The sequence below is a fragment of the Stegodyphus dumicola genome, chromosome 8, assembly GCF_044657685.1.
Source record: "Stegodyphus dumicola isolate Sdum_Otavi_A_Nest chromosome 8, ASM4465768v1".
NCBI classification, from domain to species: domain Eukaryota; kingdom Metazoa; phylum Arthropoda; class Arachnida; order Araneae; family Eresidae; genus Stegodyphus; species Stegodyphus dumicola.
In genome coordinates this window covers 115,999,444-116,017,730 of record NC_140775.1, presented here as the reverse complement: position 1 = coordinate 116,017,730, position 18,287 = coordinate 115,999,444, and the positions used below count along the sequence as shown (strand labels likewise).

General features: G+C 32.4%; 1 protein-coding gene across 9 annotated transcripts in view; it reads left to right on the top strand.

The window, feature by feature from the left end:
- The first annotated feature begins 2,443 nt into the window (after positions 1-2,443).
- The window catches only part of LOC118199303 (uncharacterized), a 123,590-nt gene continuing 107,746 nt past the window's right edge, over positions 2,444-18,287 (top strand). The window contains exons 1-4 of one of the 9 annotated variants that reach the window (XM_085822324.1): positions 2,580-2,789; positions 5,885-5,957; positions 9,617-9,701; positions 12,135-12,422. In XM_085822324.1, coding sequence (XP_085678450.1) covers positions 12,156-12,422 — 267 coding nt within the window. In that variant the 5' untranslated portion in view covers positions 2,580-2,789; positions 5,885-5,957; positions 9,617-9,701; positions 12,135-12,155. Of the gene's footprint in view, positions 2,836-5,884; positions 5,958-9,616; positions 9,702-12,134; positions 12,423-18,287 lie in introns of all 9 variants that reach the window. The other 8 variants (XM_085822321.1, XM_085822318.1, XM_085822319.1 and 5 more) reach the window with 8 other exon arrangements.

Sequence of the window (18,287 nt, the reverse complement as noted above, 5' to 3'; positions counted from 1 at the left end):
ATTCCTTTGAGAACGGATCTTAGAAATTTTTCTTTTAATTTTCAAATGAATTTCATCGAGATTATCTACTACATTTTCCTTTTCCTTAATGAATCCGTCAGTGTCCTTTTCTTCACAATGTGCAAATAAATAATCGAAAATGTTACTTAATTCCTTTTTAAATTCTAATATTTTTGATTCGTATAACTCCAATAAGGAAATATCTGCTTCATCCACTGTAGAATTTACCTTATTTTCAAACTTTCTGATACTGCGTTTTAAACTTTTTTTGTTAGCTTTAATCGCTTTCAATTCACTCATCATGAACAAATAAATAATTTATCACTTACCGTGATTGCAGATTTCTCGACAGCAACACCGGAAATGAACGATGACACAGTATTCAATCTTAATTGCGTAATCCACACGAAAACGAAAGCATTCCAAACACTCTATATGAAGTTATGCGTAATACAACCAAACGAAAGTATTCTAAATGTTCTAAAAAGTTAATTTTAGCAACGATATCTTTTACCAGTGGCTCGGCGGGCCATAAAGTGGTCATGCGATGCGTGCGTTGTTATACAACAATTTCAAATTAACTAGAAGTGGACTGTACTAAATATTTTATTCGACAACTTTAATCAAATGCGTGCCATCTTTCAAGCGATGACTTACTACTAACGACAACAGCAATACAAAAAAAAACTGAGTAAGCGTTTACAGGGTTGCTGTAATGAACATCTGCGCCATGCAAGGCGCCAAGATGAGAAAAAATGACGTAATCTTACAGTTAAATAGTCTTAATGACTTAATATAAAGAAAGTAAACAATTTGTTATGTATATTTCTTTTATAACAAAAATGGCACATAAAGAATTTCTTTCTATAAAATGGATTTTACATTTTATCTCAAACCCTACCTATTTCTATGTTTATTAAAATAAAATGAAATTTGTTAGAGAAACTTAAAGGAACATAAGTGAGGGCGGCAGTTTTAAGTTTTTGCCTCGCCTAGAAAAAATGCTAAGTGCGGCGCTGTTCAAACATGGAAGTTTATTTCTCGCAAAATGCATGATTGATGCGAAGGATTCATTTGTTAAAATTTATCTCCGTGCATACATATTTTCTTAAAGAGATATCAGTCACTATGTATAGAAACAGTGTATAGAAAAACCTGCTATACAATTTGAAGTCAATTAAATAAGATTAAAAAAATCAGAGAATTACACAAACTTGGCATTGTGCACTGCCTTGGCTTTGTCCATGTACAAGTCGATCTATTTTTACTTAGAAAACATTAGAGAATTGCACAAACTCGGCATTGCGCGCTACATTGGCTTTTCCCATGTACACATCGATCTATTTTCACTTAAAAAAACATCCCAGAATTGCACAAACTCGGCATTGCGCACGACATTGGCTTTGCCCATGCGCACATCGATCTATTTTCACTTAAAAAAAATCCCAGAATTGCACAAACTCGGCATCGCGCACAACGTCGGCATTGCGCACTGCATTGGCTTTGCCCATGTACATATCGATCTATTTTCATTAAAAAAACATCAGAGAATTGCACAACGTCAGCTTTTCCAATCTTCTAGAATTGAGCCAAAAAGATATACAAAATATTAAAAATAAGCAACTTTAAAACGAACCATACAAGAAAAAGTTTTTCACTTATCCTTTTCAAGAAAGAAGTCTTGAAAAGGATAAGTTTGTAAGAGGTCTTTTTGAGGGGTTTTATATATGAATTTATCTCAGGGGAAAACCATTTTGGGTCCCCCCCATCTTTAAATAAATTTACTAACGTTTTATACGCTGTTTCCGTAATATATGCAGAAAAAAGGGCTAAAACCCACAGGGAGGAAAACACTGGATTAAAAAGAGAACCACCATGTAAGAACATTCAAACCGCAACAGAATTAACAAGTAAAAAAAAAAAGAAAGCTTTTAGATTTTACATTACGCCCAAAGAGGCGTTTTTTTAACGTTTTGTGTGTTACCTTTCTTTATCAAATATAATGTTCTTTATCAAATATAAATTCAGTTCAACAGCAATATCGCAAAATAATTTTAAAATGAGCATATCTTTAGAATTTCCGATACACAGTTTTGCGCTCTGCACGTAAAAATGTTTTTTTTTTTTTTTTTTTTTTTCCCCCGTACTGCGTTGCCGTTACTCGCTTTGAAATCTTTGAGTTTGCTAATCAAAAATTCGTTCAAGTTTTACAAAATATCAATCAGATAATAAAAAAAATTCCAAGTTTGGGCTTTCAGATGCCCATATTAGGTTGGAAACGTATGTTATGCAAAATTTGATGGCTCTAGGTACCGTTGTTTTATCACAATGCGAGAAACATTTATGCAGATTTTTCAATATTTAATTTCTTTAAATATAACACAGGGCGATAACATCTAATGGCAACAGAATAACAACACAGCTTCTAAACAAACTTTCTAAACATTGGGTTAGCTATTTTGGCGCATTTATTGCCCATTGAAAAACAATCGCCAAGCAGTGGGCTGGAGGGACAAGAACATTGCAGATGCAAACCACGCCAAGTTTGGGTAATTAAGATGGTTATCATATACATTTCCTTTCCCTCTTTTGTGCAAAAAGTGATTTGCTAACTTCTAAGTCGGGGAACTTCAAGCAGTTGGCTAACTCGTAAAACTTCGGAAATAAATCTCGGTGTTAGAAATGATAATTTTTTGTTGTTTATAAATTATATGTGGTGAGACAAGAATGCGTCACCAGATATAGTTGGATGTTATATATCTATTAGGATTTTCCTTAGCTGTATATAAGTAATCTGGAACATTTATTATGAATAACTTCTAAATTTTACGACAAGTAAAATAAAATTCCCGACATTTTGACACGTGTGATTATTATATTAATAACTTCAATATTGAGATTAATAATCTTTTCTAGTAATAGCATAAAATTATATTTCTCTATTCTGAAGAATGTTGGGAGTGTATACTATCTTTGCCCCTGATGGTAGAATAATTTTAAATTTTTATTGATGAAGAGGAATTAATTTGATTTACATTCTCCCTCCCCCTGAAACTAATAAATAATGTTGATGAAAATGATGGTTAATTCTTGTTAAATATTTCATTAGCAAAGTTAATTGCAATTACATTTTTATATATTTTAAATTAAAAAATTATGTGCATTAGTATTAAACATGTAAATTGGGTAACTGTAGAAGACATTAAGAAAGGTATGTTTATGGGGATTGTTATGAATTTAAAGCAGATAAAATCGTATTCTGTGCAGGTATTGTATAATATTGTGCAGGTATTATTAGATGCACAGTGTGACTCATGTTGAGAAAAATCAATTTGATATTGTTATTGATAGAGGTTTTATTATATCAATATAACTGTTAAGAATTAACTAAGCATTTCAGCCAAATTTTATATCAGGTTTCATATTTGTATTTGATATAAAAACCGAAGAGATAATTCCTCATACTGAAATATAAATAAGATTAAATATTAAATGTATATTTAATTAAGGAATTAATTAAAAATTGCATTAATTTTTTAAATTATTAATTTGATATAGCCAATGTCATTTATATTAAATAATATGACTGTAACACAGAAATTTTAAGTATATTGTTAGCTTTAAAATTACTGTAAAAAGGGGACAAATGTACTGCTGAGACGCATGCTAGCTCGAAACTTAACATTAAGCAAAGTTACTGATATTTGTTTACAGATAATGTGGTTTACAGCATTTTAAAGGAAACTGATGTAGGCCTTCCTCCCTTTTCTTCCAAGAAGTAAAAATATTCTTTTCTGCAGAAATTTTTCAAAAATATTTCATTGTTCATGAATTTGTGAACTTTTGAAGCTCGATTCCAGTTAGTTTTGTAATTTAAGAACTTTACTATTCTTTATTTATTTTTTATGTTATTATTTTGCAATTTTTAAATCTTTTTGAAATTTGATGTGTGGTGAAGCTATAATGTAAATCTGAGTTCTGAATGTTAAAGATTGACATTCCTGAAGTTATCCTTATTCATATTCAGAAGCTGCTATCAGAATTCCAGGTACTCTTCTGTTTTCGGGACCGGATTCAGAAATGTGTGTATGCATGCACAATGTGTGTCTATACATACTTACATATACTTATATATGTGCATACATGAATACATACATCCTTACACACATGCGTATATATATATAAATATATATACACACATACATCCTTATACAAATGCATATATATATATATACATACATCCTTACACACATGCATATATATATATACATACATTTCTGAATCTGGTCCTGATAACAGAAGAGTAGTAAATTTCATGGTATATGATTGGATATTTTGAAAAAGACTAATTTATTAAAAATAAGGGTTACTCTTTGGATTATGGTAACTTGGCGAAAATTTGGCGACCAACCTTGTTACAGCAACCTGCTAGTTTGTTTGGATGCATTTTGTTTTCACGAAGTAAAGGCATTTTTTTTTTTTTTTTTACTCTACATTTTTTTTCCAACAATCTGCTAGCTGAATTATGCTTATGCTAGAACTTTTATGGAACAAAAGTGCTTAATCATGACAAAGATTAGGTGCGAAATTGGGAGAAAGTGCAGAATCGCAAACTGCTTGCCGCGTTTGTAAGAATTGCACATACACAGTATCCATGTACACGTCGACCTATTTTCACTTAAAAAAACATAGCAGAATTGCACAAAAATGGCATTGCGCACATTCTTGACTTTGTACACTGCTAATGTCCTAGCTAGTAAACTTTATCGCCTTACCAAAATGTCGCCAAACTACCTGTTACCAAATTCCAAAGATTAGCCAAAATAAGTTTTGTCAAGCCTTCTCATAAAACAGTTCATGGTAAATCTTTACATTATGGTAACTTGGCGAAAATTTGGCGACCAACCCTGCTACAGCAACCTGCTAGTTTTGTTTTGGACGCCATTTTGTTTTCACGAAGTAAGGCATTTTTTTTTTTTTTAACTCAACATTTTTTCTAGCAATCTGCTAGCCGAATTACGTTTATACTAGAACTTTTATGGAACATAAATGCTTAATCATGACGAAGATTAGGTGCGAAATTGGGAGAAAGTGCAGAATCACAAACCGCTTCCCGCGTTTTTAAGAATCGCACATACACGGTATCCATGTACACGTCGACCTATTTTCACTTAAAAAAACATCTCAGAATTGCACAAAAATGGCATTGCGCACACTCTTGACTTTATCTATGTACACATCGACCAATTTTACTTAAAAAGTCAAAGATAATTGACAAAAATCCAATTCTTCTTACTCTTGTAAAAAGCGCCAAGCAAATAAGTGGGCGATTCTGCACGTTAGCAGCGAAATTGTTTCTAAGTGCTTATTAGCTAATTATTAGCTAAAATCACGATCGGAATTTTCCGTAAAATGTCACATGACATGTCTCGTGATCTCTCATTTCTCTGAGACAAAATAATCTGTGATTCGAACTGTGTAGTTCTCAGATTATTGCTAAAGTCCTACCTAGTAACCTTTATCGCCTTACCAAAATGTCGCCAAACTACCTGTTACCATATTCTAAAGATTAGCCCAGTTCAATTCATAAAATTGTATTAATAGAACCTTATGTTTTTTTAATCAGTTATCACTTTCATTAAAGAATAAGTCAAAATTAAATTTTTAGTGCTTATATGTAGTTGAAATGCTTTAACTTCTAGGCTTTGTAGAGCTAATAAGCGACTGCGGATAATTTTAGTTTTAGGATAAGACTTGATTTCACACTTTCTTCACTTGTTTCATACTTTCATTCAGACTTGATTCACATTGATTTCACAATTTCTTTTCTACTTGCAATAAATAGTATATAATTTTATATAATGCTTCCCCTTTTTCCTCAAAGGTTTACTGTGGACATTAAAAATCTGATTTGAATCAAGACCTTTTCAATGTGCTTTCAAGGTGCTTGTACCAAAGTCAGTATCCAAATCATATGTTTTTATTAAAAAAAATAGATACAAACAATTTCACCCCTTGCAGTATGACATAAATGTGTAATTTGACTCGATTCTTTATTCATATTAAAAAAAAAATGGTCAAAATTTACTCTACAATACCCCTTGGCGAATCGTTTCTTTTTTGATGCAAAGATCAGTGGCAATTTCAAGATGGCAGCTACACAAAACCAAGAGTCAAAGACTTACACAAACTCAGTGACCATGTACATATCTACCTATTTTCACTTAAAAACAAAAACAACAAAAAAAAAAAAAAAAAAAAAAAAAATCGGAGAATCGCACAAACTAGGCATCGCGCACTGCCTTAACTTTGTCCATGCACACGTCGATATATTTTCACTTAAACAAAATCAGACTAAAAATTATTCCATCTTGAGAAGTATTTACAGTATTAACTGGTGGCATTATGCCAGTGGTTGTGCATTGATTGCATCATGCAAATCATTTTCAAAATCCTTTATATTTACCCTGTCTATTAAAAATCACGGGCTATAATTTGTATTTTTTCAGTAAGAAAGTGATTAAAATTTGGAATGGAGAAAACTGCTGCGAGTCTTACCGCTAGAAAAGTAGGTTCAGGTAGAAGTGGATGGGACGCAGAATTTTATGATTGGTTGTTATAAGTACAGTCCTGCTGTGCAGTTCCACACCAGTTTTGAGAGAGAATATCCCCAGGAATCAGTTCGAGGATCTTCCACCTGTCTTTCCCTACCACTAACCTCTCAAGGCATTTTCAGCTCACAATGTATTTTGAGTGCCCTTTGTTGACACTATACACTTACAAATGTCCAGAGACACTGTATACTCACAAATGTCCATGCCTTCTCCAGGATTCGAATCGGGGCCCATGTCATTGCACATTTAATCTGCATTATCACTAAGCAAAGAACATATATCCAAAATTAGCCAAATTTGCAAGAAATCTCTATAATTTCTATTAAACCAGTAAAACCAATCACAAGGTAATATTTCAGAAAAGAGGGATAAAGAATGTAGATAAGAGCATAGAACACTCGCTAGCTGCAATTATCTCTGCTTCAGTTTTCAAAGTTGCAAACACTGACGACCTTTAGCTAATCCATGATGTAGCTTCACACTTTATAATATCAGTTGCAGATTTTCCTGTTTTTGACATCCTCCAGAATCTGCATCGCTAAACACTTCATTGTTCCTGGTCTGTATTTATTCTTGTGTGTAACATCTTAAGTAAGAGAACCTGCTATGTCTCTGAATACCCATTTCACTTTGGTTCAGTCATCTTTTGAAGGACTTTCAAGGTGACATGAAGGAATGCCAACATAGTATGCTACATCTAGTCTTGTACCTAACAGATAATAGCTGTAACATGATGTCGTATCTGAAATCAGATACCCAATGAAGACTTCAGTTTTTCAGGGCCCAGTAAAGATTTAAATATTCAGATGTGCTGGAGCACTATGAAAAGCCATTAGAATTGACAAAGAAAAGTAAATAAATAAAATAATTAAATACAATAATAATAATAATAATAATAATAATATTAATTATAAGATTAAATAAAATATGGAAAGATAAATAAAAATACTTTAACATAATTAGAGGAATACTAAATTAAAATGATGTATCATAATGCCATAAAATCAAGTGAAAGATGATTAAATTAATGATAACAGTATATACAGGTCAAAAGTCGTTAATTCGGACACCCATAATCCGGACCTCAAAGCTAAAAACTTTCTGCGCATGCGCCGCATTGATGCAGGCGCATAGGCGTTTATGCATGCACGTAAGACCTTTATGACTGCGCATATGCGTGTACGCAAGCGCAGAATACATTTTCGAATGTGCGTTTAATGTGTAACGGATGGCATAAGCTAAAATTATGTAATTATCTATTTCAGGTAATGTTGATGATTGCGTTGTTCCTTAATCTTCGAATTGGATCCGGCTTATTATTTTTTGCAGACTGTAAGAGCAATTTTATAAAAGTAAGCTTGAACTTTCGATTATGTCAAATAGAATTTCCGATGCTGGAGCTCCTAAAGGATCTACAAAACGAAAGTATGTTTCGATGTCCATCAAACAAAAAGTGGAATTGCTGCAAAAAATGGATAAAGGCATATCCTTTGTTTATCTAACCATTCCAAAATCTGTTTATCAATTTCACACTGCTCTGCGCCGGGGGGGGGGGGGAACTTCGCGGCATGCAATGAAATGGAAGTTGATCCGTCAGCACTATCGTTATCTTCAGGGCAGATGTTTTTATTTTATTCGGCTTATAATTAGTTACTAAATGTAGTATTTCATCTCGACGTACTCCTACTTTTGTATGATTTAAATCAAATTCCTCGTCATTATAAATATCACGAATACAAATCAGTTTTCTGGTTGCAATTTTCTAATTTTGGCTATGCGTAATGTATGCTTTACACATGTGCGCATTGAAAGAAATGTTTAATAAAGTAAACAAATAAATGTTAAACTTTTTTTTTGTAAATTTTGATACCCTTTAGATCATAATTGCTCATTATTTTATAAATTACGGTTTCATATTTTTAATTTTATAATTTCTGCATGCCATCTTACCAGATTTAAACTGATGATCTATAATGCGGAAAAATCGATAATCCGGAATCCCCGAAGTCCCGATGAGTCCGGATTAAAGACTTTTGACTGTATAAAAGTAAATTTTAAATAGTAGCCTCTGTGGCCAGATAAATGTATTTCGACTTTTAATTTGTTTAAAGATTTCTTGGTTATATGAGTAGACACCATAAATATCCCTTTTCCTGAAGTGGTAACATTTCATATTCATGCATTTGTTATTCTAGTGTCCAACTTTTTGAGCCTATTTTGTTCTACTGAGGGAAAGTGAGGCATCTTTTTAGAAATTAGTATTAATGCAACTTTTACTAACTGTCAAAAAAAAAAAAAAAAAAAAAAAAAAAAAAAAAAAAATCTCGTCTATAGTAGTCAGGTTTTATGTTTATATTGCACTTCATTTATATAAGGAAGTCCTGGATCTCCTCTTTCTTCACCTGGAATTATAATTTTGCTCAAGAGCTTAAAAATACTGGAGTTGAGTTCTTGTTCGCTCCAGCCGAATTTAAACCTTTGAAATGATATAATTAAATTACATTTGTCAAAAGTTTTTTCTTTTTAAATTCATTTCTATATTTTAAGAGCAAATTTTATCATATCTGTAAGTGCTGCATGTTTTCACAGACAGCAAAACCTGTGGTGGCAAGTACCCTAGAAAACGACTTGTTGCTTTTAATGTAAACAATGATATTGACTATCATCTCGGTCAGGTCACTATTTGCACTAAAGATAGGGTGATTCTTTCCATTATAGGCACTTTTTTCATGATCCAATCTGGAACATAATCCCCTCCCTCAAATCAACCAAAAAGTAATAATAAAAAAATTAAAATGTTACATACAAAATACATAAAAAAAACTTATTTAAAGTATGAATAATTAATACAAATCATTAGTTGTATTTTGACACAGTTCCTTGACTTTTAAAGCTTTATTTTGACTTTTTAAATAGTTCATCATGATTTTCAATTTGTTCTTTGAACTTTGAGACTCAAAATCACCCAAAATTGCTCTTAATTGTAATCATTGCCTTCACAGTATCAACATTCAGCTGCAATTTTTCTGCTGTCCACAAAGGATTAATAATAGTAAAATACCCTTTGAGTAGCTGCATTGGTACCAGGTAAGCAAAGCATGCATTTTATAGTTTTTGTGAGATGTGTACAAGGAACGTAATTTTCATTGAAATAATGTAAAATTTAATCTGACACTTATTGGCAGAATTTGTCTCATTATCCCGATTTTTGAATTTTTCAATGTTTACATGTTTTTTTCAAATGTGACATTTCCTCAAATTTTCCAGTGTTATATATTCATTTTGAGGCAAATATTTTTTCATAGAAACTATTATTTCTTCTGTGCTGGTCTAATCTATTTGACATTTAGTTAAGAAGCAATATTCATATAAAAATTTACTTTGATTAATGAAACATTTCTGGTTTATATTTCCATTTTCAGTTATATTATTTAAAATATCGTTTAAACTTGATGATGGAAACTTAGAATCAATTCTTTTTTTTAAAATAAGATCATTAATTTCTTCTAAATATTGATAGTGTTTCTTTCCTTTTCTCCATTCTTTTTACTGAATTATGAAACACTGATGCTTGTGTTTGGAGGAAATGAAGTCAAAGTTTGGCTTGTTCATTTAAAATGAAATTTTTTTAAACTTTTGGACACTTATCAGTTAAAAGAGAGTATTATTTTAAAATATTAAACAGTTATTAAACTCAGTTGTATAACTACAGGTAGTAGAATTAGCCATCTTGTTTTGGATATCCCTAGTAATTACTTGTATTCTGCCCCTTTGTATCAGGACAAACATTCTTTAGATTTTCTGCTCAAATCGTAAAAGTTACTATAAAGTTTGCTAGTTATTCTTTTAATACCTACAGGAAGCCAAATCTGATACAATTAGAACTCCATTGTTCATTATGTATGCTGTATAGCCTACTACAATTATAGTATAAATTAAATGATTATTAGTTAAAATATGAGAAAATATGTTATTTGTTCATTTTCTGTTAACAGCTCCAAAATTTGAATTGGTGTTGTCTGCACAATATACCGCTAACTTATTTGTCAAGTTGTTTGAATCGAGCATATTAGTAATGGACTTGGTTATTATTTCCAATGTTTCTAAAGGAAGAGTGATTAAATCTGGAATTTTGACTTGCACACCTTCTTTGTGGTCAAACTATATCTAATGAGGCTCAGAAATAATTTTAAATCTTTGCAGTTTGAAGTATCTGTGTTATAAAGTCGATGTTTTCTAATTTCATACTCAGAATGGAGATTGTGAAGGATTTTATCATATTTTTAACTATTGCCTCCATTTCTTCTACAATAATTTTTTTTTGAAAAATACTGTGATTAAGTTTGATGTACAATTGATAGATCTAAATGGCTGATTGTGCTCAATTGTATGGAATTAAAATACTGCTTTATTCAGTGCAAGCATTCCTCCTCATCAAATTCATTTTTAAAAGAAAACTATTACATGATACTATGGGAAGGTGCTGTTGCTTGATTTGCCTTATGTTTTTTAGACTCAGTATGTTGTGTAACATTGTTTTACCCATCATAAGTAACTGAAAATGTTGAATGGCATTGAATGCAGTGAACATTAGAAACAATTTTTATCCACTTTATAAAAGGAAGTTCTTTTGTCATATCGTCACTAAATTTGCAACTTCTTTTTTTTGCCCGCTATTTGGAAGGATTCTTAAAAAATTCAATTCAGAAAATTTTAGTAATTGTACTAAAAAATTAAACTATTATACTTTAATAGTAAAAAATACAATTTGTTTTTCTAATTTCTACAAATGCTTACTGGTAGCACTGGATTTAGTTAATGAGATATATGTATTTGGAGGTAATAGTAGTTGGAGGACAAAGTTGATGACTTTGGGAGTATGTGTACTCCTGATGTCAACAACTTGTTTACTGATGTTAAGTGGTTCGGACGGCAGATGTCATGGAATGTGTATATGAAGAGTCATGAAGGAATGTTGGCCAACCTTCTTGTGTGTTGGCCTTTTAAAAAGCCGATTCCTGACCATGTTGCTATGAACATGCAAATTTAGGATTGTGCAATAAGAGATGTGCTAGTTAAGTTCAGTGATTTATTAGTTATATGGATGATGCCAGTTGCACTGTAGACCAAGTCAGTTTAGCGATTGGTAGAAAAGTTCCATGCTGTCTTCGCATCGAGGGCAAGTTGTCATATTGCCAACACCATTGGTGATATAGCACTTTTCACACATAAAAATGTGCTTCTTATGACATTTCATTATATGGCGTATGCCACCAACTTAAGGCTTTGAAAATCTGTATGGAAATTAAATTTATTTTCACAACTCTGTAATTTCACGATGTGTATGTGTGCGGGATGCACAACTGGAATGAATGGTTATCCTAACTAAATAACAAAATCATATAACCATAGTTGGTGATTTTAGGGCAGCTCTACTGTATTTGTATGTTTAGATTTAATGTTTGTTTTCACATTTTTGTGCAGTTTTATAATTTTTCAAGTAACTGTTGTTTATTTCAGCTTAATGCAGATTTAAAAGACATGGGATATCTGTTTCCATGTAATGAAAAATTGACATCATCAAATATGGAAGCAAAGGAGAATCCCAATAAAAAAATTCGTCTTGACTTACCTGATAAATCTGGAAATCTTGCAAATGATGACCTATGGGGCCAAGATGATATAACTGCTGATGAATTTGATTTACTTGAAAGTCAAGCTACCCAGACTCATAGTAAAGCATCTTGTAATTTAAATTCTTATCAGTGTCATGAAATTCATAAAAGCTTTGACAGTAATAAAAATGAAGTAAGTAATTTTGTCTTTTTATATTTAATGCTACTGTTTGTTTATCATGCATGTTTTTAAATCTATCTAATCATGATTCCACATTTAAATACACTTTTATGCTGCTTTGAAAGGTAATCTGAATTTATATACTGTACTAGGAAGATGCGTTTTCTCTTAGCTCACTAATATTTAAATAGCCATGCTAACGTTTGACAGTCCCTGGAAATGCACTTTACAAATTCATGCGACTTGCTAAGTTTTACTGCTAATAATAATTAATAAAAATTATGCATAAATGAAAGATATGTACAAGTGAAAATTAATATAATCTGAGGCAAAACTAAGTTTGAAACGATAACCTGTAAATAGCATGTAAAATAAGAAAATTTTCTAAAAATCTGAGATGTGTTTTAACTTTCCTATTAGTAACCCCACTTCAGAAAAAAGTCAAAATCAAGATGGAAGATAAACATGTAAAAGTAAAACATAAAATTAAGCAAAAACAGCCTCATCTGTGACATAGATTTCAGTCAAGACTGTCGATTCAAGGGTTAATAGGTGCAGGTCTCTCTTCATCAGGGCAAAGAAATCTGCAATGAAGGAAAAACCATTGTGTATTTATAACCGAAAGAAGTAGAGCAAATAAGAAGGTAGTGTCATCTGTTGCCGGATTTAAAAAAATTAAACTGGCTAAGTGAGAATTAATTGAGTTCACATTAAACCAAAATGAACTATTTGTGATTGTATTGTGATACCATGTTTATTCATTATTGATGCTAAATCATACTGTTTGGTGAAAATACCTAAATGTTAATAGTATTAGAAATGTTATAATGGCATTGCAGATCTCTCATTTAATAATTTTTTTCTAAAATTCTAAAATATTTCAGTTACTTCTGGTTAATTGAATGTTGGATATTTGGGCTTTTGCTGTACTACAAATATAAAGTATTAGAATGAATGAATGATATTGCAAAGAAACTGTTTATTTTCCAAATGAGTGAAAATTAAAAATGGTTGACATTTTAAAGAGAAAATAAAAATGAAAAGACAGTATCATATAGTCCAAAGTGAGAATTAAAAGGAAATGTGTCATGCATTATAAATATCATAAAACTATAACAAAATAAAATGTGCTTGCCAGAGCTGCAAGCATAAATAACAAGCTATGCACTTTTATAAAAGGAGAGGAAATTGCTTCATGTTTCCTTGTGACAAGTATTGTTCAAAATGCTATCAATCAGATTCAGAATCCACCTAAATTAAAAGATTTGACTGCAGTTGCAGAAAAAAATTTTAATCAATTTTAAGCTGCAGTTTGTTTATGAGAAGAATTTAAGATGAATATTCAACTTCATCTAATGATGTCAGTCACATGAATGGGACACAACACTGGATTGCCATTGAAAGTTATTTGCTTATTAAGCAACATCTTTAGTGTCTTCCCTTCACAAAACAAGAGGAAGTTGGAAATTTCTTGAGGAGATGCAAGGCAATGACATTATTGAAAAATCTTTGCCTATTTTGTGTATCTTGATAACATAATTCTAGCTAGGTATACTTTAGAGAAACATCTTAAAAATGTTTCTAAAAAGTGCTACAGAGACTCTTAGAAGCTAATTTAAAGTTCTCTGCCAAAGGAATACGCACTGATTCTGAGAAAATCAAAGCTGTTCATGACTGATGTTGACCTCAAAACATTAATTAGTTAAGAAGTTTTCTTGGTTTCTGCACATACTATTGAAGTTTTCTTAAATTATAAAGCCTATTGTGTGAGTGAAACTAAACAAACGTTTTTATGAAGTATAACTGTGAAAAATCATTTAAACCTTGAAGGATATTTTGACTTCTGCTCCTGTGTTATCTTATCTGAACCTGAGTATGATTTTATTCTTGATAAAGATACTAGCAATGAAGGAATTTTTCTTTTGCAAGAAATTAGCACCCAAGAGCATGTTATTGTCTATTTTGGTAAAAACATTTCAAAGTCAGAAAGGAATTAACTGTATTGTTAGAAAAGAATTGTTCGTCATTGTAAAGGCAGTAAAAAATTTCTTCATTATCTATCTGTATGGCTGTAAATTCCTTCTGCCCTCCAATAATGCCTTATTAAGTTCACTACTTAAAAAAATTTGGAGAGCCAAGTAACTAAATGGATACATCACCTATAGGAATATGGTACAGAAAATGGACGTCAAACAGAAATTTTGCATGGAAATGCTCATGCAGTTTTAAGAAAGCCTTTATATATAAAGCTGAAGAAAAGTATGGCTTAGTTCTAGTGGTAAAAGAAATTAACACAGGTGCCATAGTATCAGAAACTGATCTCTGACATAGCAAAAGAACTAAGAAAGGTCTTAGTGTACAATATTGAATTGAGACCAATAACAGTATTAAGGCGAACAATGAATGAAAATCCCAGCTGGCAAGAAATGGCATGCTTTAGTTTGGCAATGAAAAGATATTAGGCTTTATGACATTACTTTCTCCTGTGAGAAAAAGTTTTGTACTGCAAGTGGGACCCTGTTAGCAGAAAAAAAGAACAGAACAGAAAATTAGGTTCAGATGGCAGTTCATTTTACCAAGCTTCAGAGTCTTTAGTGTTCTGCAGAGTTGCACAGTAGTCCCACTGGAGGTCATTTCGGTGTAACAAAGGAATCCCATAAAATATGCAATATTTTTTTTGAGACTAGGCCAAAACATGCGTAGAAAAATGGTGTAAGTCCTGTAATGTATGTGAAGCTCAAAAAGGCTCACTAAGAAGTACACAAGTAGATTACAGTGCTATATTGTATGAACATTCAAAAGGCCTGCTCTGGATATATTCAAAATTTTACATAGTACAACTAAGAACAACAAGTGCATTTATCACATAAGCTATAGTAGAAAACTAGGTTTCTGATTTAGTGTTTAGCGTGCCTCTTAGTCAACATGATTAAGAAGCAAATTTCACATCTGCAGTATTTAAAGGACTCTATTGAATTCTCATCATACAAGATCTGTCCGGAAAGTAATGAAATGGACTTGGTTAAAAGAAAATATATATTCAAGATATCATTACGTTTAAATTTCCTTGGGCATATCCATACACTTTTGCAGGTGACATCCACAGTATGCATCCAGCAAGCCTTTGACAGGAACCATGTTTAGAGCTTTTATCATGGCAGTTTGGATCTCTTCAGTGGTTCCAAATGGACTCCTTTCAGGGCAGTCTTGATCCCTGTTAACAAAAAGAAGTCTGCTGGAACCAGGTCATGACTGTAGGGGAACTGGTGCATTGTTGCTATGCTGTGCTTGGCTAGGCCAAAGAATATGTATTGTTAAGAAAGAAAACTTCGCAGCAGCAGGAAAGGCTCCCTTCCAAGGAAAAAAGGGAAGCAGCTGCACATGCGCGAAATATCTGTCATCAAAAAGCGCCAATGCTTGAAGCTGATGTTGAACTTCGAACAGGTTCGACTGTCACGTTTATCAAAAGTTTAAAGCTGTGTGACTCTATTTTTTTGCCTCCATAATGATAGATATAAAATCAGACATCAAACTGTGATATGGATAATGCAAGTTCAACAGCCAGTGAAAGTGAAACTTCACCTAATTTTCTTATGCATCTTAACCCGTGTTGCTCAATTTTCTGTACACGTGGCGGAGGAGAAAACTCTTGGCCAGGCCCGGTACATCACAAAGGGGGGAATTCTCACCAACAGCTTCCGTCGCCAAGTCCCTTGGCGAATTTTCTCTCTTCTTTCTAGCGGTGTAGAAGACGAACTGGTTTACATTACGTTTATGGAGCCTTTCCTTCTTTACATAGACATTCTTTGGCTAGGCACTCCTGGATGCACAGAGCGGTGGAGTTGGGAGTGTTGTCTTGGTGCAACAACAGGCAGGTAGCAGCAAACACCTTTTGAATGTGGAAAACCCTTTTTCTTATCCTGTTAAGCACTTAGAACAACAGCACAGTGCAAAGTCTGAGATCCAGACTCATTGGGACTTCGAGAATTCCTGATTTTTCCAGATATTAGATCATCAGTTTTAATCTAGTAAAGATGGCTTTTAGAAATTATAAAATGAAGTTGTCATTTATGAAAATATGAAGCATTTATGATCTAAAGGGTATCAACATTTACAAAAAAAAAAAAAAAAAAAAAGAAGCTTACTGTTTATTTGTTTACTTTATTAAACATTTCTTTCAATGTAAGTTGTTTAAGTTGCTTTGTTTTTTTGTGCTAATATTTTCTCTTTAATTCGATAGACATACATAATTTCTTGTTCAGTTACAAAGTTCCATTGTTCAAGTCCTGCAATTGCTGTGTCAAGCATTCCGACTAAGTTGTCAATCAAAATTTTTTCGTTTTCAAAAACCTCTCTGTTGGTAGTGGTGTTTTCTGGATTTAGAACCATGCTGCAGATTTCGCCGTCCATTAATATGGTAGGTGGTCATAAATTATACCTAGCACTGCAGATTTTGCCATCCATTCATTGATTCATGATTGAGGTTTCATTGCAATAAAAAAAAATCTGTTTTATATCTGTTTTATCATAGTTGGTAGTGTTGGTAGGTGGCCATTAAGTTATGCCAAGCACTTTTAATGTATCTGGAGACACATCCTCCCGTGGTTTTGTGATGCTCCACACCTCAGATTTTATACTAAAATATTCTTGAATAGTCTTGCCATTATTCAAGAAATTTAACATGGATTTTAAAAATGCTATTTTATACTTGCATTTCAGTGCACATACTATTCTGATATCCATAAGCTATATGATGGACGTGCAGTTTGGAGAGAAAAGAATAATACGGATATATTACCTTTCACTTAGATGTTATTGAAGTGTGAGCAGCACAGTTATCTATACAATCAGTGCAGTTTTTTCATCATTAGGTAAACCAACCGAATTCAATTGTTGCCGATCCTCAGGTATGAGATGATTTTCAAACAAATCATTCATTAACGCTTGTGTCATCCATGTTGTTTTATTTGCACGATATATACAGTGGTGGCCAAAATTGTGAAATTTTTAAGTTTTTGAAATTTGTATGCTTATAGAAAACATTACGTTTCACAAAATGCAAACTTGTATATATCATTTTAAAGAGAATTTATTATTGAATTCAATACAAAACACAAAATTCATTTATTTGCAATACAAAAAAGTTAAATGATAATAGTTATCGATATACATTAGATAGTGATGATAGTGAGTTATCAGTACTTAGTAGGGTACCCTTTATTTTTGATTACAGCTTCACATCGACATTTCATTGAGCTGACAAGAGTTTTAAGCTCTTCTTTCGTTATTACATGATGCCAGGAAACAATTATAGCCTCAATTAGTTCCCTTTTATTTGATGGGCGCCTCATTCGGACAAGAGTTTTCGATAGGATTGAGGTCAGGACTGTTTCATGGCCATGACAACAATTTAATGCTCTTTGTACGAAACCACTCTTTCGATATTTTGGCTGTGTGGCAAGGAGCAGAATCCTGCTGAAAAATAAACGAAGCATTGTTGGGAAAGAGATCTCTGATGGAAGGTAGAAGTTTTGGTTCTAGAATAGTGTCAATGTATTTTATGGCATTCAGTGTCCCATCGATCACATGAAGGCGACCAATACCATCTGATGACATGCATGACCAAATCATAACACTAACTGGGCTCTTCACAGTTGCTTGAATGCAGTCAAGATGTAGCTGTTCTATTCTACGTCTTGCATATTTTCGCCCATCACTACCGCAGAGTTGCCAACTCTCCCGATTTAGGCGGGAGACTCCCGATTTTCAACTGCTCTCCCGCCAACCCGATTTACAATATATTTCTCCCGACTTTTTCTTATTCTTAATATTTCTCACGATTTTTATGGAACTTGGCTTAATACTTCGTTATATGAA